At 39.9% G+C, this 25,731-nt stretch overlaps 1 protein-coding gene across 5 annotated transcripts in view; it reads left to right on the forward strand.

Annotated features, from left to right (window-relative positions):
• CDKL4 (cyclin dependent kinase like 4) overlaps positions 1-25,731 on the forward strand; it is a 96,149-nt gene that overhangs the window by 21,000 nt on the left and 49,418 nt on the right. For all 5 annotated transcript variants that reach the window (XM_072767253.1, XM_072767254.1, XM_026018933.2 and 2 more), the window contains 6 exons: positions 9,211-9,283; positions 15,644-15,734; positions 17,015-17,212; positions 18,588-18,670; positions 20,562-20,618; positions 24,487-24,621. In XM_072767253.1, coding sequence (XP_072623354.1) covers positions 9,211-9,283; positions 15,644-15,734; positions 17,015-17,212; positions 18,588-18,670; positions 20,562-20,618; positions 24,487-24,621 — 637 coding nt within the window. The remainder of the gene's footprint in view (positions 1-9,210; positions 9,284-15,643; positions 15,735-17,014; positions 17,213-18,587; positions 18,671-20,561; positions 20,619-24,486; positions 24,622-25,731) is intronic.

Here is a 25,731-nt window from a genome sequence, read left to right on the forward strand (position 1 = left end):
TGAATTGTTGCAATATCCCAGTGAATGCACATATTTTACTTTTAAAATAAAAATTATTTTAAAAAACGTTTACATGATGAATTAATTCATAATTCATCTTTATTATGAGTTAAATAGGTTTTGTATTGACTCAGAGGAGAGATTGTTTAACCATCCTACAAGTTAATTTATAAACTAACATATATTTTCATAAAGTTAGAAATGTAAACTTCATGTATTGTTCAAGGCCCTAAAAATAGGGGCAGCCCGGGTGGCTCAGCAGTTTTGTGCCGCCTTCAGCCCAGGGCCTGATCCTGGAGACCCAGATCGAGTCCCACGTCGGGCTCCCTGCATGGGGAGCCTGCTTCTCCCTCTACCTCTCTCTCTCTCTCTCTCTCCCTCATGAATAAATAAATAAAATATTTTTAAAAAAAGATTAAAAAAAAGACAAAGACTGTCTTTAAAAAAAAAGGCCCTAAAAATAAACATACCATACATACAATACACATACCTGTTTAACTGAACTAAACATCTTTCTCTTCCCTCTATGCACCATAAGCCTTCCTATCTGTGGGACTTAGCTGATGCTCTTCCTTTAACTTGGAATATTCTAACTTATTCCACTTTCCCTTTCTCTATCATCATCTTTGCAATAGGAAATCCTAGGGGTACCTGGCTGGCTTAGTTGGTAGAGCATGTGATTCTTGATATGGGGGTTGAAAGTTTAAGCCCTATGTTGGGTGTAGAGATTACTTAATAATAAAATCTTTAAAAAATAAATAAAATGGGAAATCCTAGATATTCTCAACATCTCAGAAATTCCTCCACCTGGGTGGAATTCCTCCCTCCTTGGCATAGCCACAGAGTTTTATTTCTATCTCTGTTATGGTCCTTGGTACCTACCTGCCTTATGTGTTTTTATGTGCATTCTCTCTTACTGGATTGTAAGTATTTTGAGAGCAGAATTCAAATCTAATTAATCTTAACAGCTTCCTCAGTGTGCACCATTCTTTTATTCATTCACTTCAGAAATAACTTATTGAGGACTTCTGGTGCAGAGGATACAAAGATATAGTGGCTCAGTCCTGCCCTCAAGAAGCTTAAAATTGAATCGAGAGACATATACTCAGAATAGCAGTTATAAATGGCAATGTTGATTGGGTTAATGTTGGTGCAACTGCAACATCTGCCAGTCCTGGGGAATCAGGGAAGTTTCTGCAGAGAAGGAAGTGTTTAGCCTTAGACTTTACAAAGGGAAGAGTTGGCCAGATGGACAGCATGGGAGGAATGCACAGCAAGAAGGAGCAAAACATAGTCAAGTAATCTTTCATACAGTGTATTTAGCAACCACAAGGATCTCTCTCGCGCGCTCTTTTTTTTTTTTTTTAAGTTTTATTTATTTAATCTCTATACCCAATGTGGGGCTCAAACTCATGACCCTGAGAGATCAGGAGTCTCACACTCTTCCAACTGAGCTACCCTCACAAGGATCTCTGAACTACCTACTTTCCCCTCTTTTAAGTTTTATAAGTGTATTTAGCAGGGCTAGTGCATACATGTGCTTTTGGTCCACCCTGAGACTTGGATCTACATAGGAGAACAGTGCAGAACCTGCCACTCTTTTTATGAAATGCAGGGTACTTCTGCATAACAGTGATTAATTTAAAACATCCATCTATCTTCACTCCCTTCTTAAAACCCACTTAAGTAATAACAAAGAGAGTGTAAAACCAGTGAATAGAAACGGGTAAACAACCAGACTGCACACATACCAACCCTGTTTGAGCCATTGTTTAATAGAGTAAATTCACAGTTTGGATAAATAACTGGTGTGCAGATATGAGGCAGTCAATATAGTGGACAGGTAGACTGAGCTGTGGGATGGTGAGCTGATGACCAAGAGATCCAAGCACTAAATCGTATCATTAAGAAGAGCTGATTTAACACTAAGATGGTGAAAATGTACTGCTTCCTCTGCCAGATAAAACCTTTGGTGTCTTCTGTTTGGATAGAAAAAAAAGCACTTGTTAGATCAATAGCTGCATGCTGAGTACTGGGTACTGAGACTGGGCTGGATTTGCTCAAGTAAAGAAACTACATGTATGTACAGCAGCTGAAACTGGCATCACCTGATTAAACTTAAAATAATCTAGTCCCATTCTCTAAGACCCTGCTGTGTTCTATAGTAAGTACAATGGGCAAGTTAATTGGTTATGTGAGGGAAATTGCATCCCTGCCAGAGGAAGGATTTTCCTTCCCCTGGCACTATGTGTAATGGAATAATCCTGCCTTCAAGAAGATTAAGATCTAATGAGGAATCAGAAATGCAAAGGAACAATTATAAGTGATTATAGTATTATAAAGCTAGTGGGTTTATAAAACTACAGCTGTCCATTCCACTTCTGGCTGACAGTAGCACATTATGTATATATGTAAGTCAGGCTTCTTCAGTTTCTTTTTTTTTTTTTTAACTTTAGCTTTATTGAGGTATAATTGACATATAAAAGGTTTGAATTTCTCTCTCACTTAACTGTTCATAGAAAAATTCCCATAAGACAGGGTGTGGTTTGGTAGAAAATTGACTGTGAATCATGAGTACCGAGAAATACATCAGTGAGGGTTGCACAAGCATCATGTCCCAGATAATGAAGTGTAGGGAGAGCCTTTCTTTGAAATGGCTTCCTGATTTCAGTGGGGATGATGAGATCCCTGGATGACAGCGGCCAAATAGTAGTTGTTCATTTTCAGAATTGTTGTAACAGGCAACAGAGCCAAGGGTGATTGATCAAAATGGCCTAATTGACCATAGAGTCTCTCAAACCAAAATAAAAGGGCAGACTGCTAAGGTTCTGTTTGTTCTATAAAACTGGTGAGAGGCTTGACTTGAGTCACCACAATAACCAGTTCACAGAACCAGTACCTGGTGACTCAAGGGAAGATGGCTGTCCTTGAGGAATGGCCCTGCAATAACATCACACATCTGTAATTAATTCTCCTCTTAGCCTGCCCCAAAGTAGTCTGTAGCCATTTACCAGGACAGTTGCACACTGGGAAAAGAGAAATACCCTATATTTCAGGAATTACTGGACAAGGCTCTGAGGTAAAACCAGTGACCAGTGACCTTGAAAGAGGTCACTGCGGTCAGTTTAGAGGATGGAAAGCAGGAAGCATTAAGTCTGGTGGTAAATGAAATCTTGACTCAAATCCATCTCAGAGTTGTCCTAGTAGGTCCACAGATCCATCCTTGGGATTTTTTTCCCATTTCCTACCTGGATAGTTGAAATGAATACACTAGAAGAAGGGAGTGGGGAAGGTGGTGGGAAGCCAGCTGGCTTTGATCCAAGGAATGAAAACTATGGTGGTAGGAAGAGCCTGGTACAATTGGCTGGTATGCTTCTGCTACTTTACCTAAATAGAAAACTGAAAGCCATACCATGCGTTTGGAGAAGAGCATAGATTGGCACTACCATTAAACACCTTGAGGAGGCACAGTTGAGAGGTAGATGAGCATGTTGCGAATGAAAAATCCTCTCCAACACTCTATCTCCTCAGATCTTTGGATCTCCTCCTCCTCATTTTACTAATGATTTCTAGCATTCAACTTCAATTGCCATAGGCAACCATTTAGCCAGGTTTTAATCAACCAGTTTAGTAATCAGCTAGATTCATTCCTAGCTGTTCCAGGTAGTCTGTTGAAACTAGAATCTCTAGTAAGTGTGTCCATATTATAATAATCAGTCCAATATAAAATTATGATTCTTCCTCTCTGGTCCTACATCAATGAAATCCATTCTCATAGGCATTCCCCATTGGAAATTAGCAACATCTTATAGTTCTTTTGGCTGCATAAACCTCTTCCTCTGTTTGACTTTGTAATAGGCCCCATGGGACATCCTGAAATCTGACTTTAGATAAGGTTTGGAGACCTTGAGAAGTGTTGGGGAGACGAGCCTTGAGAAGAATGGTTATCCCCGTGCAACACAGCTTCCTCAAGTGAGAACATGAGAGGGTTTCTGTCAAGGCAAAACCAGCCTCATCATACAAGTTTGGGGACCAGTTTGAATGAGACGGGATGTTTGGTGGCTAAGTTGGGGTGCTCTTAGCTATATAAATACACCTGAGTGTCACATTTCAATTCTTGAAATATAGATAGCTCTTTCTCAGTTAATTGAGAAATTAATTAACCTCATGTAAGTTAAATCTATCTTATCACTTAACACCCTGCAGGATTATTCTCCTTGGTTTGATTTTTTCAGTCATTTCATGTTATCCCTAAAGGTCCATGAAGTGAGTTCTACACACACAATTAATAAAGGGATTTTTTAGGGCAAGCATTGAAACTCCTGGCTTCCTAAGTGGGTCTTGAACAAAGATATTAAATCCCTAACCCTATCCTTCTTAAAAATTTCTCATGAAGTTAGAAAAAGCCAACCTGCTCCACTTTCCTTTTATTATTTATGTTTCCCATGTTGTTCTGTCACATTCAGTCCGCCAAAGGCTTGCCTTGAATGGGCATTTTATTCCAAATGACCACAGATGATGATTTAACAATTGTTTTGTCTCTCTACCACCTAGTCCAGTTGCCAGTGGTACTCAGGTTCTCCCGCCTTTAGACCCAATTAAATCAGATAGCCAGTCCCCAATTCCCAAGGCTTTGGTGTCCTGCCCACAAACACTTCTGGTATCATCTTCTGAACCAGTCAGGATTCAACAACAGAATTCACTCCAGCTAGTTTAAATGAAAAGGATTTATTATAGGGTGCTGGTTTATAAAATTTCCAGAGTGCCTGTAAAACAAGGTTAGTGAAGTACCTATTAGATACCAGGTACCATTCTAGGTACCCGCAGGGCTACAACAGTGAATAAGACAAAGTCCTTGAATTGAAAGAAAACACAGGGAGGGGTTAGAGAATGCATAGGGAGGGGAGGAGAACGAACAATAAACACAAGGATCTGGAGGTGTGAACAAGCCTGGCATGTTCAGGGAACCACAGAAACCAATGGGGCCAAAGTGGAGTATCTGTGGGCCTATGGGAGGAGATCAATGGGGAGGAGGTTACTGAAGTGGCAGTGTTACTCGGGTAGTGACAATGAAATCAGGTTTTCCTATGTGAAGTTGTATAACAAATTAAAGCAAAGATGATGAGTCCTGATGTCAGCATTCGGATTCGTCTCAGTGACCCAAGAGAGCAGTCCCTGAGCAATCCAGTCTGAATTTCCCAATCATGACACCCTTCTTCAATCTTGAGTAAGGATGTCTGGTTTTTGCTCTCAGGCCTTCACTATTCCTTGCAGTATTTGTTTCTGCACTTACCCAGGGTATAATACCTGAACACTGAGTGTCAGTTGACTTCTGAAGGTTTGATTTCACTTCAAAACACTTTGAAACATGCTGCCTTTGGCTGAATAATGTTGCAATCCTCTATCTTTCTGGAATGAGCACTGTGAATCTGTCTTTGATAACTATCTTCTCCTTGTAAGACAAATGGTATTTGTTTGTAGCTGGTATTTTGAATATATGTTGTGTTGCCTATGATGGAACCTGCTTTCTCGAAATCTGAGCTGTTCTGTGTAGAGCAGAACCCTGACACTTCCCATAAGATGCCACAAAACAAACATTCTTCTTCCATAGCAAGAACCCAGGACTTTCCTTTGGCATTCGTTCATGCTGGATTCCATGTTATTAACACTAGAAACCTTGGTTCTACCAGTCTTTGAACCCTTGCCCCTATCTCCAAATTCCAGGACTTGATCCCCCAGACCTGCAGTCCTTACATCCTGCCCAGCATTACGTTTCTACATGAATTGGGCTGCGTGTTTCTCTTAACAGTCCCTCACAAGGACTGAAATCCATTTCCCTTCCCTCTACCACCACCACTCTAATCAAAATCACCAGATCTCACCTGCATCATTAAATTTGCCACCTATTCAACCTTCCTGTATCCACTCTGACCCCAGAAATCCATTCTCCATGTTATGCCACTTGCCACCTTGAGTCCTTTCAATGGCTTTCCCTTAGACTTAGAATAAAATTCAAACTACTTACCCAGATCTGTAAGGCCCTCTGTGCTTTGGCTCCTGCCAATCTCACCAACTTCTTCACTCATGCTTTGACCACACTGGCTTCCTAACTATTTCTCGTACACTCCCTGTTCTTTCTTACTGCTATTCTCTTGGGATTCTTCTTGTCTTTGTACAGGGTCTCAGTCCTATCTACTGGTCTCACCTGATCCCAGACCCTCATTTCCTAAACCTATGGAGAGATAAAAACCCAGACTCTTAGGGGATAGTCATCATCATCATCTTCTCCTTCCTCTCCTTCCTCTTCCTCCTCCTCTTCCTCTTCAGATTTTATTTATTAGAGAGAGCACAAGCAGGGAGAGCAGCAGGGAAAGGGAGAAGCAGATTCCCCCCTGGGGTTTGATCCCAGGAGTCTGGGATCATGACCTGAGCCGAAGGCAGATATGTAACCGACTGAGCCACCCGGATGCCCAGGAATAGTCTTCTCAATAAACTCATGGGGCATTGTTCCATTTTTACACATGAGAAAAACTGCAGGCACAAGTAACTTGCCCAGAGTTATAAAACTTGGAAAGAGCACAGCCGAGATTTGAACCTTGCCTCATAGTGTTCAAAATGGCTGTACTATTCTTTTTGTCTCTGAATTTTGACATAACCTGATCTTTCTCCCCTCTTTGCCTAGAACCAAGCTGGAGACGACATTGCTTGATTGTTTTTATAAGAGACAGGAAATAGAAATGGCCCTATATACTTGCAGTGGAAAGGGATTTAATACTGAGAACTAGGGGCTTTCAAAATTAGTAATATTTAATAATCAGAAGAACTGGAGTCAAAGGACTGCCCCCAGACCATGGATATCAAGAATGTGCCCCCATAATTGTGACCTGAAATCAGAAAACTGCCCTGCGAAAAATACCTCCATGTACTTGTTGCTGTTTCTCAGCATGTACTGCAGCTCCTCCTGGTGAGGTCTTCTAGCTAATGCCATGCCTATGTCATACATAGGCCATCCCACTCCTCTGTAAGACCAGCTACACCTACAGGATGAGTTTAGTTTTTAAAAACTGATCTAAACATATGATTTAAATTTCCAAATGTGATAAAACATTAAGGCCAAGTGATGGGGGTATTTGGAATATTAGATATTCCAAACACATCTAATATTAGATAATTTAAATTTTTTTAACTAAAAAGTTCTTCAGGGACACCTGGGTGGCTCAGCAGTTGAGCATCTGCCTTTGGCTCAGGGCGTGATCCTGGTCCAGGAATTGAGTCCCACATTGGGCTCCCTGTGAAGAGCCTGCTTCTTCCTCGGTCTACGTCTCTGCTTCTCTCTTGTGTCTCTCAGGAATAAATAAATAAAATCTTTTAAAAAAAATCTTCAAAAGACATCTTGTGTTTCAGATTTTCAAACCTGTAAACAGCAGCCTCATTCCCATGAACAGGGTTGAAAAACAAACAACATGTGGATATTGCAGCACATATGCAGAATCCGGTATATATATATATCAAGTCTTCATGAATCAGTTTTTAAATAAGTAAACAAATAGCCAAAAAAGACACAAAGGCCATGAGCAGGAAGTACACAAAAGAAGAAACGTAATGTCCAATAAACATGTGAAAACAAAAGTCACCAATAGTGAAATGCGAAAGAAAACCAAAATGAGCTATCTTTTTATTTTAACCACAGTTTGGCAAACATGACATTGGCAAAACCGGATGTTGGCAAGACAATGAGGAAACAGGGACTTTAATGCACAGATGTTTGGTGGGCGTGTAAATGGGCATAACCTTTTTTAGACAAGGTAGCTTGGCAGTCTGTAACTGAAGGCACATCATGGGACAGTGATGCATGGAAAGATACCAACAGAAAATTAAAAGGAATGTAATTGCCATATTTTATAGAGATGGTTAGACAAAGTAGACTACTCCCAGGCAGAATGTAAGTTGCCCAGATCCCCAGTTCTGCAGGGGAAAATACCTTCCAGTACTTCCAGGATTCTGCAGGGACAAGAAGCACCCAGCCTCCCCTTCTCAGGGGATGTGTGTGCTCCCTGGCTGGCCCCGGCTGCGTACCTTCCTGCTTACCAGGTATGAGAAACTGTTACACAACTACAGCACCTACTCGAATGTGTTTACCACCAAACTGCTGGAAGCCAGTCTTCAAGTATGCCTTCCTTCCTGCAAAACCAGGTTTCAGATTACCTGAAGGTCATACCTGCAGGATCAAAATGTAAAATGTGCCCTCCATTGGTTCTGGAAATCCCATTTCTGGAACTCACCCTAAAAAGATAATTGCACAACTGTAATAAGATGAATGATTATGGATATTCATTGAAATGTTTCTAGGAATAAAACTGAGTCAACCTAATTGCTCACCAGTGGGAACTAAGTAAGTAAATTATGACACATCCATATAATGAGACCACGAAATAGATGTAGACGCATTAGTGTTTATACCCCTATGCATAAAAGGTTTCTGAAAGAGGTGGGGGAGGTTGCAGAGATTGAAATGTTGGACTACCCAGGTATGGAAGACTTTTCTTCGTGGATATACTTTTATACTCTTTAAATTTTGAGCCATATGAATGCATTTATTTAAAATTAAAGGAGCACCTTTGGGGCTCAGTTGGTTAAGTGTCTGACTCTTGATTTCGGCTCAGGTCATGATCTCAGGGTCGTGAGATCAAGCCCCACGTTGGGCTCTGTGCTGGGCATGGAGCATGCTTAAGATTTTTTCTCTCCCTTTATTCCTTCCCCCCACACTCACTCACTCTTATTCTCTCTCTCTCTCTCTCTCTCTCTCTCTCTCTCTCTCAGAAAATTAAAGTTAAAAATGCAGAGAGACAGAGGGAGAGATACAGGTACCTGAAGAGACAACCACTGTACATTATAGCAATTAGTTTGGGGTAGCAAGTTTTGAGTCAATACTTTCTATTCCTTTATGTTTCGATACAGTTTGATTTTTGTGATAAGCATATATCATTTCTACAGATCTAAAATTTTCAAATTGCAAGAGAAAATTATCTATAATGAAAACATAGTAAAGCAATTTTCATTAACACATTCAAATAAAATATCTCCAGCACACCATTTGCACCGTGTTTGTTGGCCATGGCAAGCCCTACCCACTCCATTTCTGTTCCCAGCACCCACGCCTGACTCTTATCTTAGGAGTTTTCATTTCCATTTTCATTTTCTTTCCCCTAGAGTTGCTGATGGAGTGATCAAAAGTGTATTATGGCAAACACTTCAAGCTCTTAATTTCTGTCATAAACATAACGTAAGTAACATTTTCCAATATATTTGTTAATTTCTTCTTTTCTTCTAAAAAGCTCAGGGATCGCTTTAAAGAGCTAAGGATGGAGGGAAAGGAAGACAGTCACAGAATATAGGGAATGCAATCTGGCTTTTTTTTTCTCCCCAATTTCCATGAGAACCAAATTAGTAAATCCTTATGAATTAAAAGCTTGTGTAAACTTAATGTTCCTTTTGCCATCCTATTGGAGATTCCTGTGATCATTTTTAAAGTGGGTTAAATAAGTTTGCAGGATAGCAGCGGTGTAACTCCGCATGGCACTTGATTTGATTTTGTTTTTAATGTTTTCTGAGTCCTTTGTTCTCTAACAGGCCCCCTTCCTGTATCTTTTTTTTTTTTAATTTTTATTGTTAGTTTTCTAGATCCATAGTTCTCAAACCTGACCATACATCAACTGCCATGGAGGTCTCATTAAGATAGAGTTGGCTGCCCCCGCCCCTTCAGAGTTTCTGATTCCAGAGGTCCGAGGTAGGGCCCCAAGAATTTGCATTTCTAACCTTTGCCCAGTTAATACTGAAGCTGCAGGTCCAAGAAATACACTTGGAATACTACTGTGTTCCAGAGATCCTTGCGGCTGATTGCTTCCTGTGTCATTTAACTTGTTCTTTCCCTGTATTTCTAGTAAATTGGTATTGTGTCTAGACTCTTGATAATTTCAGGTTCAGTTTTTCAAACAAGAATATTTCATATATAATGCTGTACATGTACATGTCTTGTGTTAACATCACAAGGCATATGTCAGCTTGTTCCACTTTTGATAATCTTAAAATAGATTAGTGGACTCAAGAGCTATTAGTTTGATCCTCTCCATTATTAATTTCCTGGTCAGCCTTTTTACTTGATGGCTTTAGCATCCATTGTTGTTTATTGCCTATATCTAGTATTTCATTAGGGTTAAAAGATGGCGATTTTCAAAATCTGTTATTTCTTCTGCATTTATTAATTCGAATTTTATGGAGAAGAACCAACCCTCAAGGACTCTGGCTACAGTAAAATACAATAAGATAAAGATGTGATTATTCCTTTATTTGCTAACACAAACAGTGATAAGTTGGTATCTTAGCAACCTCCAAGAGTGAACAATGAAGATTTTAGGGGAATATAGGCATCATTAGAAACTTACGGATCTTATATCATTGATGTGTTTCAATCCTTTGCAATTGTCATTCTCTCTAACATTCAAATTGTCCCATCTTGGACCAGTGGGAACTTCTTTAAGTTGTCTTTGAGAGACTTTTAATATAATGATAGTTTTTAAACAATAACTCTAGACCTTTTGAGTTGGTACCTAGACAGAGGCAGTGCCTGAGCAAGGATACAGACTACCATATGGTCAATGTTGATGTCAGTAGAATGTCTAACATAGTCTAGGATTGCTGGAAAAGAATGCAAAATCATGGAAATAAATTTCAATACTTAGGGGAAGCTTCTTTTAGTTTTCAAGAAAGTCAATGAAGAGTTTGTTAGGATCAATCAAAAGCTTATATTTTAAATAAAGTATTTTGTTAGGATACCTGGGCAACTCATTCAGTTCAGCACCTGACTTTTTTTTTAAGATTTTATTTATTTATTCATGAGAGACAGAGAGAGAGAGAGAGGCAGAGACACAGGCAGAGGGAGAAGCAGGCTCCATGTAGGGAGCCCAATGTGGGACTCAGTCCCAGGACTCCAGGATCACGCCCTGGGCCGAAGGCAGGGGTTAAACCACTGAGCTACCCAGGGATCCCCTCAGCGCCTGACTCTTGATATCAGCTCAGGTCTTGATCTCAGGGTTGTGAGGTCAAGCCCCACATTGGGCTCCATGCTGGGCATGGAGCCTACTTAAAAAAAATAAAAATAAAAAATATAGATAAATACTGTTCACAAAATACATAAGTCTGGTTTTCATGATGCAAATGCTTTCAAATACTTACTAAAGATGATGCTGAATTAAAACCACATCTCTGTTGCTTTCCATCATGCTATCAGAAGTATTAAAGTTTACCTAAGGTTCTTTTAGGAGTGTTATGGGTAGTTAAAATTATTTTTGAAAATTCTGTTTACCATAGTGTTTGTCCTTTATCTCTATTATCAGACACTTTCCTGTGTACTAGTTTATAAACTTGAATGCAATATCGAGGCTGATTTACCTTTGTATCTCTTCAACATCTAGCATGGTCTTCTTTTTTTTTTTCTTTAATTTTTATTTATTTATGATAGTCACACACACAGAGAGAGAGAGAGAGAGAGAGAGAGAGAGAGGCAGAGACACAGGCAGAGGGAGAAGCAGGCTCCATGCACCGGGAGCCCGACGTGGGATTCGATCCCAGGTCTCCAGGATCGTGCCCTGGGCCAAAGGCAGGCGCCAAACCACTGCGCCATCCAGGGATCCCGCATGGTCTTATATAAAAGGTGCTCACTCAATAAATATTTGTTGAATAACTAGATGAATGAATGAATGAATCAATCAGCTTACCTACCTAATTGTAACTTATAATTTCCAGCAGAACCAAACATTATTATCGCTCAGTGCAACTACCATCATTTCTCTGCTCAGAACATGTTCTGTATCTTAAGTTTTAAAACCTCCAATTGATAATCCATGACCTCTATTACAAATGGATAATTTCGTCGGGCTCTCTGCATGGAGCCTGTACCTCCCTCTGCCTGTGTCTCTGCCTCTCTCTCTCTCTTTCTCATGAATAAATAAATAAATCTTTAAAAAAAAAAAGATAATTTTTCAGACACACTTCCCTCCTTCAACATGGGAATTACTTCTGAACTCTGGTTATCTCATTTTCTTATGCTATGGTAAGCCTTTGTGTATCTTCTTATTTTATCTATTACTAAAATGCATGCAAAGGAAAAAATTTAGGTCATATATAAACTGTTACAATACTACATCTAAAACCTTTACCGCCCCCCCCCCCTTATTTTTAAAGGAACCCTCATGATACTCTCAAAGAACAGATAGGGCAATCAAACCCAATGGTGTTGCTGAAAATTCACAACTTTCAACCTATGGGGACCATGACTGCTTATTATCTCCAGAGTGGTGATCCGAACTAAGACAAGGAAGGTTAAAGTAGTAAGGAATTAAGACCTTGTTACTCAAAGTGTAGTTAACAGAGACCACCTGGGAGCTCATTAGAAATGAAGAATCTCAGGCCCACCCTAGATCTACTGAACCAGAATTTGCATTTTAATAAGATCTCTAGGAGATTCATGTGCACATTAAATTTTGAGAAGCACTGGACTTAAGAAAATACCTACTCATTTTGTTCTTTCTCACCCAATAATATTGCTAGAATGAGTTAACTAAAGTGACCCATTTAGTATCATTATGAACTCATGGATTTTTATATACTTGATATATTAGACAAAAAGAACTTTATCTCAAAATGCCAAAACTACAGTGACTTCAAAGATGTGTGTGTATTGGGCTGCAACATCCATCATCATCTTCTTCATATTAATGTTCTGGCTGTCAAGAAAGAGGTCCTTTTCCTCACTGCTGTATTAGTATCCATCTGTAAAGCTCAAAGAGGATGACCTCAGATAACAAGACTATTATTTAGGAACACCTGGCTGGCTCAGTTGGTAGAGCCAGCAACTCTTGATCTTGGGATCATGAGTTTGAGCGCCATTTTGAGTGTAAAGATTCCTTTAAAAGTAAAACATTTAAAAAGAAAGAAAGAAAACTATTATTTGATCAGGTTGTATGAGAAGCAATTTGTGAAAGTTCTGGAGTTTCTTAAAGTTGAGAGTCGTGGATATCTTTTCTTGTTGGCTTGTGAGCCAGTTAAAATGAGATTATACATTAACCACAATAACCCAACATGAGCAATGTTTTCTAAAAACTGTGTATGCAACCCAGGTTATTAAAAAGAACTGCTTCTGTCACAGTGACTTGCAGGTTTCTTGTTCTTTGGTGGAAAGTAAGCTGATTGCAAGAAGCACTGCCGAGTTAGCACTGAGTGTGGCTTTGCAGCCGAGAAAGTGAATATTCTGTGACTCACTCAGCGGCTTCCATTCTCCATGCTTGACTTCTTACTATTCCAGAGATTCTTACTCTTTTTCTTTCTTCAGTATCCTATTCCTCATTATTTTGTAGCTTCTCTTACCTGCACCTACACCCATATTTTTTTTTCTGTTTCTTTGGGACACATCAATACTTCATTTGCCTTTGTATTTTTTGGTTGGAAAATAAATTACTAAAAATTTTGCATGGATTTGCATTAGATCCAAAAATCATATTTAAATAGGCAAAAAAACAAGTGTCAGTGTAAGTCCATCTGCTTGATAATGCCACACATAGTCCAAAAATTATAGGATTTGATGCAAACTCTTTTGAGGGACACAATCTATTCCTAGTAAATCACCAACTATTGTGAATAGAACTCAGTGTTAATCCAAGTTTCATAACTGTGTTGCTTAAAAGATAGGATCTCAAAACTATGTTGGTTTATATTACAGCAATGTATCTTTAAAAAATTAATATCTAAGGCCTTAGAACATTAAAGAGGGCTAGAGTTTTCTTCTTTTGGTCATACAAATCGTGAGACAGTTGACAGTAATTGAGACTAACTAGGAACAAACTTCTACTACCACTGCCATTTTTGTGACCTCAAATGATTTTGGATTCAGCCTTTTCTCTTCCCAGATAGCTCCAAAAGAAGCAAAGAAAAATTATTTCAGAATTGTCAATGTAGCAGGAATTTATAAAGGGACCAGTGGCACAGGAGAGGAGTGAGGCAAAAGGAGCAAATTACTGTGACACTTCCTCCAGAGACCCTGTCAGTGGGGTCTTGCATTCACAAGATTGTGGCAGGAATGAAATGATTCATGTGCAAGTACTTTGAAAAGGACAGAGCTCAATATGAGGGCTGATCTGTAGAAGAACAACATCAATTTTATGTTTGCTTGTTTGGGAGAAAGGACTGGAAAGATAAAGTTCTGAGGAATAGGGCCTGAGCTGTGTTCTCAGAGAGTTTCTGAGAACATGGAGCAGCCATTTCTAGAAGAAGGAAGAGGGAGGTTCACTCAGCCTTCATCCTCACCCCAGCCTGGTCCTCGCATGTCCAACGAGGAGCCCATGCTCCACTCAGGGTCATTTCAGTGATGCAGCAAACTGTCAGGTCTCTACCTAGAGAGAAATAGCAGGAGCCTCTGTGATGTGAGAATGCTTCATGGTGTCCTGCTCTCCTAGGAGGGAGCCCGGCAGACAGCACTGTGTGGTCATCTCTCAGGAGAGCTGCTAATCCCTCCAGGTTAGCTCCCTGCTAAGGGAGTGGAAGTGGTCCTCATCCCCTGAACCCAGAGAAGTAGGTGACCATAGCTCCCAACTTACCCAGGACCCTTGTGGTTTGTTCCTGTTGTCCTGGCATTGATTACTAACAGAGATCCTTTTACCCTTCCCAATTTGGTCAATAAATAATATGGTCGCTCTAATTATAAGCCAATTTTTTTATATAAGCCAATTTATAAGAAATGTTTTCTTTTTTTTTTTTTAAGATTTTATTTATTTATTCATGAGAGACACGGGGAGAGAGAGAGAGACAGAGACATAGGGACATAGGCAGAGGGAGAAGCAGGCTCCATGCAGGGAGCCTGATGTGGGACTCAATCCCAGGACTCTAGGATCATGCCCTGAGCCAAAGGCAGACACTCAACCACTGAGCCACCCAGGGATCCCCCTAAGAAATGTTTTCTATCATTCACATGTGTTTTCCAGTTTCCCAAATCTGCAATACTTACTTAACTGAATTGTGATTTTTGGGCAGCAGTTCTTACCAGTGGTAGATGGAGTCTAATCTCATCTAGGGTTTTACCTCTTACAGTTTAAGTAGAGCCCAGTAAAATGTGGAAGAAATAATTGTGTGGGGCAGCCCTGGTGGCGCAGCAGTTTAGCACCGCCTGCAGCCTGGGGTGTGATCCTGGAGACCTGGGATCAAGTCCGGCGTCAGGCTTCCTGCATGGAGCCTACTTCTTCCTCTGCCTGTGTCTCTGCACCTCCCCCCCTCTGGATAAATAAATAAATATTTAAAAAGTGAAAAGAAAAAATAAATAATTGTGTGGCATTGCCTTCTCAAAGAAAAAAAAAGTTTTCTTATCCAACAATTATAGTTTTATTTCTTCACCTCCATAGCAGCATTTTGATTTTTTTTCCTTTTGGTGTGATAAGGTTTACAAGTGAAAACCTGCCAATTAAAGTTCTTTTAGAAAAATGAAGGAAAAGCATATTTGTTTTGATCTCATAAGCTGTGTTTATCATTTAAACTAATAATGTTTATTATGCTTTGTCATTTTGATGACGCTGAGAAATAATCAAATATTATCTTACAGTGTATTCACAGAGATGTAAAACCTGAAAATATTCTAATAACTAAGCAAGGGATAATCAAGATCTGTGACTTTGGGTTTGCACGAATTCTGAGTAAGTAGCAACTTTTCACTTGCTCATCCAATTCAGATGATTATGAAATGAGATAAACTCTTACTTTAGAAATGGAACAGATGCTAAATGTGACACTGTGATTATTCAAAGAAGAAAGGCTCACGTTTACCTTTTAGCCAGTACCTTGGTTTGCACTACAGCTCTGCTCCGCTCCGCTCAAATTTATTGCATGTCGCATTCATGTGTTTTGCCTCATAGAGGAAAAGAATTACAAGATGCATTTCTGTTCTTCATGCACTTATAATTTGAAGTACAAGAAACAAAAGACTAAAACTAGATGGCTCACAGTGAAGTACCAAAGCAAGGGTGCAGATGGTTCCCTGGAGGGAGACATTACTGTGCCCCAGAGAGGTCATGAAAACCCCACATGGGGTTGGTGCAACTAGAATAGTAAACCAAAAGTTGAGGAGAGGCTTCAGAGACAGTGCTAAGGAAAAGGAAGTGGGGGCGCCCAGGGGACTCAGGTCATGATCTCAGAGTCCTGAGATTGAGTCCCAGGGCAGGCTCCCTGCCCATCAGGGTGCCTGTTTCTCCCTCTTCCTGCCCCTGGCTCATGCTCTCACTTGTTCTCTCTCTCTCTCTCTCACACACAAATAAATAGATAAAATCTAAAAAAGAAGGAGAGAGAGAGAGAAAAAGAAGAAAGAAAGAAAGAAAGAAAGAAAGAAAGAAAGAAAGAAAGAAAGAAGAAAGAAAAGAAAAGAAAGAAGAAAAGAAAGAAAAAGAAAAAGAAAGAAAAAAGAGGGAGGGAGGGAGGAAGGAAGGAAGGAAGGGAAAGAAGAGAAAGAAAAGAAAAGAGGAAGTCATCCCAGACAGTGGGGAATCAAAGGGCAAGGGGAACAAAGCATTATTTCTCCCTGAATCTAGAATTGTCGGGCAAGCAAAAACACGCATTAGCAACAACTCACCACGAGGTGGTTGCGCCCAGAATCAGTATCCTGATAGGACCAGACGCAAGTAGCTTCATGATACACTTGGAAGCTGGTTTCAACTTGAGGTTACACTACAGAAACCCTCACTCCTGCCCCCACCCCAAATGTAGGGTGATATAGATGCTAAGCTGAAAGACCCTTGGGAGTTGACTTTCCTACCTGAGCACACAGTGGAAGTATTTACACAGTTAGTGCTTCACTGCCTCAACTGTTAGGAGTATTGTGGCCTCAGAGTCACTGAAGCCTGCCTGAATGCCAGACCAGCTCCCAGAGTCATTCACATGGTAAAGGAATGTGACCCACCTGATCTGACTGACGCATTTGCAGTTCCAGGAGACGCCTACACGGACTATGTCGCTACCCGATGGTACCGAGCTCCTGAACTTCTTGTGGGAGACACACAGTATGGTTCTTCAGTAGACATATGGGCTATTGGCTGCGTTTTTGCAGAGCTTCAGACAGGCCAGCCACTCTGGCCTGGAAAATCAGATGTGGACCAGCTTTATCTGATCATCAGAACACTGGGTATGAGTTGCATTTTATGGCTTACAGATTTGCTAAATTGTTACAGTGATAGAAGAGGACGTCACTGTAATGAAGAGAGCTTTCTTGCTTCTCCAAAGTGCTGCTCAGTTGCTTGATCTGGGCTGTAGCCAAAGTCCAACCATTTTCTCAATGCAGAGCCATAACTCCTCTCAGTGAGGAGCTCTCAGGTACCTTTCCAAGTCAAGTCAATTAACCATGGAATAAGTTATATACTTACTTTCTGTATCAGGCTAAGATAGGAGTCATCTGCATAGAGCTGACTCTAAGAGATATTTGATCAAATGTTATTTCTGCCCACTGTAAAAGAGATTTCCCCCTAACTCTAGAGCAAGGGTCAGACTTTTCTATAAAGCGCTCGATGATAAATATTTTAGGTTTTGTATGCTCTGCAGTCTCTGTTGCAACTCAACTCTGTTCCTTTGTATAGCACTTTAGAATTTACATATTACTTTCACACACGTGTCTCCAGTCTTAAGAAAAACCCATTAAGGACATAACATTTTTAATTGTGTCTGTGTTACAAATGAGGAAACTGAGGCTCAGGGAGCTTCCATGAAGTCATATAACAGTTACATGCAAAGCAGGAATGGGACTCAAGGGGCCTTTTTCATAAGTTTTCACCATGTGTCAGCATCCGTGGCAGTTGGCAGAGGATGTAACCAGAAGGTTAGCTATAGCTTTACACCAAACAGCATGGACTCAAGGAAAGCAATACATCCACACACAAAATAGGTATTTATTAATTCCTTCCCGTAGGCTATCCTGGCAGCATGGCTGCTAGGCAATGGAACCACACTGCTGTTTGGTCTGATGAAGGTCCCTGTTTGGTTCCAACACATTCTTCTGGAGAACTCACAGCATGAAAAATATAGGATAGAGTATCACCACAAGCCATGCCTTAAGTATATATTGTTTGGTTTATTTCCTAAAAGGACTGTGCAAATTTACATTAAGCAGACATTAGACAGACCTGAGTGTGAGTCCTGCATCTGTCTCTTAATGACCATGTGACTTTAAACAGGTTATTAAGCTTCTGAGCCTCATTTTCCAAATTAAAAATAACAACTACTGTGAGACAGTTATGAGATCATGTGTGTAAAGCCCTCAATATGGTTTTCATACCTACTCTTTTGGTGAGAGCTGCATGGCAGACCAAGCCACATGTGACTAAAAGAGTTGCATGGGAGAACTGACCTTCCCTGAGGAGGCATGTTTTTGCAGCAACTCATTCCTTCCAAATCTGGAAGGAATAATCAGGTTTAGTATTCTTATATATCTGGACCTCAGAAGTTAACCATTTAAACACTTTATTTTTATTAAATTTATCATGAATTGCATGGTTTGTATTTTCCAGGAAAACTAATCCCAAGACATCAATCTATCTTCAAAAGTAACCAGTTTTTCCATGGCATCAGTATTCCTGAGCCAGAAGACATGGTAAACTGCTCAATTTTGGATGTTTTATTATTTGTGTTGCAGCTTTCTTTAAAGGGGTATTTTTAAAAATATCTGAACTTTTGGCTCCTGTTTTCCTTCTGGCACACTGACATACAGATCAAAGAAGTTGTATTAAAATGATATAAATTAACCCAGAGAATGCTTTAAAAGTCTCTTTTCCCTATCTAGTCAAAGATTAACTTAATATTAAATTTGGAATGAAAGTATATTTAGTACCTTACATAAATACCTTGATCCTTTTAGTCAAAATACCCAGTACCTTTCCCTAAAATAATTGTCTACTGTTAAATGGTACTTACTGTAGTCTTCTTTATTTTGATAACATGCATTCTCTATTTTTTTCAGCTTGTAAAACAAAGCTCAAGTCCATAAAAACCATTTCTTCACAACAGATATTTTCATGTGGAAAGTCATTCTACAAAATGATCCTCATTGTATCCAAACCAAAACTCTAAACCACATTGATCACAGCTACACTCTTGCTGTGTTCTTTGCCTTTCTTTGGGCATGTGTCAGTGACTACTTGACACTCTTACTCTCTCTAGACATTGATTTCCTGTCTGTGTTAGCTAAGCATGGGCTATGACTTTTAAAGCTCCATGTGGTCTAAATTCTGCCTATAGAATGAAAGGACTGTTAGAAGAGATGTTTGCCCACATTTAGGCTGTGTTGGCACAAGAGTGGTGCAGGGATGGGGAAAGTCTGTAAAGCCATATTATGGTTCATAGCCATGTGAACAATCTGAGGTTCAAATGATCCCAACCATCTCCAGACACCCTGTTTATTTTAAATTTGATATTTCATATGATACTTTGATATATATACTAGATTTCTTTTTTTATATTTGTTAAAGCTTTTTTTTTTAAAGATTGATTTATTCATTTGAAAGCTGGAAGGCACAAATGAGTGAGTGGGGGTGGGGGAGGGAATAGAGAGAGAGAGGGAGAGAGAAACTTTAGCTTACTTGCAGGCTGAGCGACTTATATGCTGAGTGTGGATCCCCACCCAGGGCTGGATCTGAGGACCCTAAGAGCATGACCTGAGCCAAAACCAAGAGTCAGCCACTTAACCTACTGCACCACTCAGGTGCCCCTATATTTGTTAAAGGTTTTAACAAATACAACAAAAGGTTAAAATTGAATTAACAAGGCTAAAAGTTGAATTACAAAAGAACATTTACGTAACAGTTTAGTTTAAAGAATGGAATACAAATTCACAATACTTGCTGCCTCGTTAAAGGAGACTATTACCTGTGCACCTCAGTGGCTCAGTTGGTTGACTGTCTGACTTTTGATCTCGGCTCAGGTCTTGATCTCAGGGTTGTGAATTCAGGCCCTGCATTGGGCTCCACACTAGGTGTGGAGCCTACCTAAAAAAAAAAAAACTAAAAACCATAAAGGAGACTATTACTATTATCTTTGAAGCTTCCCCTTCCCTATGTGCTCCTCCCTTAATCCCATTCTCTTCCTTCCCTACTATTCTGAATTTTGTGTTTATCATTCTGTTGCTTTCTGTAGTGCTCATACACATGTAGCTCAACACATTTTCATTAATGCTCAAAGCATTCCCTATAAGTAGACCTGGCAGAGCTATTAAAGTACTGTTGTAGGATTTCAGGGAAATTTGGAGCTCACATTTACCAAGCATCAATTGCAAGACAATGTGAAATTAAGAAAATAATTCCAGCTTTTGTCTTTTAACCTTTGTACTATAGTGTAAAATTATATAAAAATGGACTTTAAGAAAGTCCTTAAAAGGAATTATCTAGTCTTCTAGGGGAGGTCTTTCTCCAGAGTGTACTTCTAATATATTCAAAATAAAAATAACTTTGTTGTTATGTAACATTGAAATTCTTTATTTTGTTTTCTAGGAAACTCTTGAAGAAAAGTTCTCAGATGCTCACCCCATGTCTTTGAATTTCATGAAGGTACTTAAGAATCAATTATAACCATTATTGATTACAAATTGTAATAATTGAAGCTGGTAACTCTGGGAGGGATTGACAATATAATGTGGTTTTTTTTGACAATATAATGTTTTAGATACATTGGGTTAAATGAAATTTAAAATCATTTTTTAAAAAATTAATAGACCAGGCAAACTCAGAGACATGAAGACACCAGAGAGTTCTTTTACTAGGCCCAAAAGAAATAGTCAAACAAAGGACAAATTCTAATATAAAGCAGGGGCACCTGGGTGGTTCAGTGGTTGAGTGTCTGCCTTCAGCTTAAGTCATGATCCCAGGATCCTTGGGTCCAGTCAGGCTCCCTGCAGGGAACCTGTTTCTCCCTCTGCCTATATCTCTGTGTCTCTCATGAATAAATAAATAAAATATTTTTTAAAATTCTAATATAAAGCAGAAGAAATTCACCTATGATTAGGCTGCCATTCATGCTTGACCAACTGACCCATGCAAGAAGATGGGACTCTTATATCCACCATGGATACTGAAAGCTCTTAGTGGGATATGGATGGAGATATCAGTAAAGGTATCTATCTTTAGCAACCAATTAAGTTCTATCTATAGCAGTGGTTTCCATACTATTCATCAGAATGACTACTCATCAGAACGAGCTTTTAAAAATATACTTTCCAGTATCTAACCTCAGAGTTACAGAAGCATAATCTCTCTGTATAGGACCTTGGAATTTGCATCTTTTAACATCCCCCTAGGTGATTATGATACACAGCCTAGCTCAGAAATCATCTGATCTAGAAGGCAGAGCCACCTGGATGACCTAGAGTCAATTGGATAGACTAGCCATTGTTCTAGTGGTGGTCACTGCCAAGGTGCTATCCAGGGTGCTGGATTCCTTTGGTTTGAGTCCTCCTAAAAGCCTGGCATCTCTGTGCCCTCAGACTGCCCTTACCAATGCTTCACTGGCTCTCAGCTGCCTTCTCTCTCTCTCCCTGCTCTGACTTGCCTTAACCCAGCACTCTGCAGGCTCTGTCCTAGAAGTCCAACTTCCTAACCTTGTTCTGGACAGATTGTTATGACCCACCTGTCAGGTATCTGTCCAGCACTAGAAACCCAACCCATTCTCAGGTGTAGGTCCAGCCTTCTGCTGGTTACTCCTCTAACCAGAGGGAAAAAACTTCCTAGAAGGCAACTCCAAGGCAGAAAAACTCCAAGGGGGACACGTGGGTGGCTCAGTGATTGAGCATTTGCCTTTGGCTCAGGGTGTGATCCCGGGGTCCTAGGATTGAGTCCCACATTAGGCTCCCCACGGGGAGCCTGCTTCTCCCTCTGCCTAAGTCTCTGCCTCTTTCTGTGTGTCTCTCATGAATAAGTAAATAAAACCTTTTAAAAAAATACTCCAAGATATAGGACAAACTCCCTGTCTTCAGCTCCAAAGGTGAAGTGCCCTGTTTGCCTGCCCACTTCTGGATGAAGCTAGTTTTTTCACTCAGCTATTTGATTTATATCTGTAACATCTGGACCTGAGACCTAACGATTCTCTAAGTGCATCAAAGATTGTGCTGTTCCATGGGCCACACCCTGTCTGCTAGACTCCTGCCCCAGGCTAAATGAAGGAAGGCTTTCTTTCACTAATTGCAATTGAGATATTTTTAAAAACAAATAAATACTAGCTACTGTAACAGGTAGTTGTCCCATGAGATTAGACCACCATCTATGCAGTCAATTGCTCAAATGGGTGAAGTGCCAGCCAGTGACAGTGCCAAAGTTAGTGGTGGCATGCAGTAGCCAATCTATGGCAGAGCTTTATGATCTCATCTTAACCCTTTACATTTGTAAAGACCCTAATTCCAAATAAGGTCGCATGATGAGATACTGGGAGTTAGGACTTCACCATAGTTGGGGGTGGTGGGACACAAGTCAATCTGTAACAGTGCCCTTGAGACAAATCAGAAGTGTTAAGTAGACTACTGCATATGTGGGTCTGGAGCTCAAAGGAGAGGTCTGGACCAGAAATATACATGTGGAAGTCTCTGATAAACCTTAATAATTGAAGCCATTAAGCGTCAGTGAGATTAGCTAGAAACAGAGAGACAGAAAGAGCCTAGGAATGTGCCTGGAAGAGTTCTATCCACCCACAGTGGAGAAGGAGGTAAGTTAACAAAGGTTGGTTTGAGGAGTGGTCACGAGGTAAAAAGGAAAGGGAGGCATCGGGAAACCAAAGGGAATTTCAGAAAGGAGGATGTGGTCAATAGTGTCTTAATACTGTGGAGATGAGAACATGATCTCCCTACTGGATTTATAAATCTGGAAGTCATAGGTATGAATGGCAGGAATCACTTACGTGGAATGATGGAGGCAAAAGCCAGAGCAACGTGATGAAGAAATAGACTACTACAGTTTATATTCAGAATCTTTGAATATCAGTCTTTCTGTGCTGGTTATAGTCCTGACAGTGTTAGAATTTGAGGAGACAGACCCCCGGTAGCAGTTAGACTTAATTATGGCACAAATCATTAACTTGTGGTGAGGGTGGGGGATCTGCTTGGAGCAGGTAGTGGCTGTGGAAGGACAGGTGAATCTAATTATGCTGACTGAGCAGAGTTGTTTCTTAAAATCGGGTCCAATCAGACACGGCTCTGAAGGGCAGGTAAGACTGTAGGGGTGGCAGCATTTGCAAGGATCTCAGAGACCTGAGGTCAGCTGGGGTTAAGGAGGAACACATACCACAGGGCAGCCCAGGCTGGGGCAGCCTGAGTCAATGTAATTATCTGGACACTCATATGCCTCAAAACTAAGTCTGTTATGTTGATAAGTTTTACTTCTCTATTTATGGTCATGAGGCAAGAAATTTCAGGTCTCCGGTGCCTGGGTGTTCAAAGGCTGCTCTAATTCCTTAAGAATCATAATCTGTGTTTCTTCATGGGAAAAGCCCCATTCTCTGGCCAAAGAGTACCAGGGCTTCTTGAAGAAAATCTTTGTGACAGGACTCCACTGACCCCACTGCTGCCAGAGTCTTCCCCTCTCCTGAAGGCAAAGCTAGAGGCTTCCAGTAGCCTCTAATATAAGGGTCATGATGCTATCTTTTCCTTTTTGCCTCTAGCTTTTTTTATATAAATATATATACCAATTATCCAGGTTTTAGACTTGTTTCATTATGAAGACTCATACTTCACCCATCTCTCTAAACTAGTAGTTATCAAACTTGAGCAGTATCAGAATCACCCAGAGGGCTTATCAAATGCAGATTGCTGGGCCCCACCCGCAGTGCTTTGGCCTGAGCAAGAACTGTATTTATTTATTTATTTATTTATTTATTTATTTATTTATTTATTTATTTTTAAAGATTTTATTTATTTATTATGAGTGATACCCAAAGAGAGCGAGAGAGGCAGAGACACAGGCAGAGGGAGAAGCAGGCTCCATGCAGGGATCCCGATGCAGGACTCGATCCCTGTCTCCAAGATCACGCCCTGAGCCAGAAGCCAGATGCTTAACGGCTGAGCCACCCAGGCGTCCCAAGAACTGCATTTATAAGAAGTTCCCACGTAATGCTGGTGCAGCCGGGATCACACACAGGATCACACTTGAAGTGTCCCACAAACTATTTACTTTGACAAGTAATGAAGAGATGTCATTGGTAGAAACACCTGACCTACTTGTAGCTCCCTTCCAGAGACACTGAATGGTCAATTCTACCCTCAAGACTTTGAAATGGCAAAAGGAAAAGCAATTCCATATATTAACAAGTTTCAAGTACTTGATCATTTGCAAACCTGAAGATTTTCTAAACTCTTATTTGCTCTAACAAGTTATTCAGTTTGGGGGCACAGTAACAAAAAAGGCTCCTCTTTTAATACTTTATTTTCTTCCAAAGGAGTGTCTGAAGATGAATCCTGATGACAGATTAACCTGTGCCCAACTCCTGGAGAGTCCCTACTTTGATTCTTTTCACGAGGACCATATTAAAAGAAAAGCACATACTGAAGGAAGAAACAGAAGACGTCAGCAGGTACCTCAGTTCAAAAGTTAAAGTGCTATAAAAATTATTCTTTTATTTTCTTTTTTCTACCTTTCAAAGTGAGAGTAGGTGGACACCAAGACCTTTCTTTGTACTGGTTTAGTTATATTTGTTTATTTTAATAAATTTTTGGTGATTGATGTAATAAAACCATAAAACTATGGAAATATTCAAATTTGTTGCAAAATCTTATTCCAAACATACTTGAGTCAGAGTATTGCTCAACTTTTTGCTATGCTGATTGGATAGTTCACCTGCCAGATCATGTACCTGAAATACAACTTCATACAAAAAAATCCCTAATGACAGCAAGACTGAGTTTGAACATTACAGAGGAATCCTGGGACCCTCCTGTTGCCTCCAGACGCACCATTAAAAGAAACTTGACCTGCCATCTTTTTACCGATGGCAGGCACCCAAGCCTGTCTTCCCTAGGCTCTTCCTCAAAACCAACGACAAGCTCTGGCAGATACTAAGAGATGAAACTCAAACACCTTTTTATCCTAAGAAATGCCAATATCATAGAAAAATATGATGAATATGACAAATACCGATTCTGCATTTTTTAAGGTGCTTTACTTGGTTTCAGAAAAACTTTCAAGTTGAAACATAAACCCCATGGAAGTGGGTGTGTTTTGGTTTGAAGTTTATTTTCTATCTTGTATCCCCAGCACCTAAAACAGTGTCTGCCCCATAGAAGGTACTTGGTAAATACTATCCAAATAAATAAATAAATGAACATTGCTTATTAATAAGTGAAGATATAATTTTCAATTTATCAGACTGACAATCATCCCATTCTATGTTTGCTCAAGCTTCAACCTTTGATCTACTTATTGGTCACTTATCTTCTCATTAGCATGTCTACCATATTGGAATAAAGCAGGGGTTTTTTTCTTTTCAAATTTTTGATCATTAAAATCAAAGTTTGTTGAGAAAGATCTAACCAATCAACAAGATGACATATTAAGATGATTTTCAAAATTTTGCTGCATAGACCATTTTGTCTTTTACTGTTTGAGTTATGTGTTTGCAAGTCAAGCCCAATACACTTTACTAAACTGAAAGATTAGCATTTGCTCAAGTAAGTCTGAGGCAGCA

The sequence above is a fragment of the Vulpes vulpes genome, chromosome 8, assembly GCF_048418805.1.
Source record: "Vulpes vulpes isolate BD-2025 chromosome 8, VulVul3, whole genome shotgun sequence".
NCBI lineage: Eukaryota > Metazoa > Chordata > Mammalia > Carnivora > Canidae > Vulpes > Vulpes vulpes.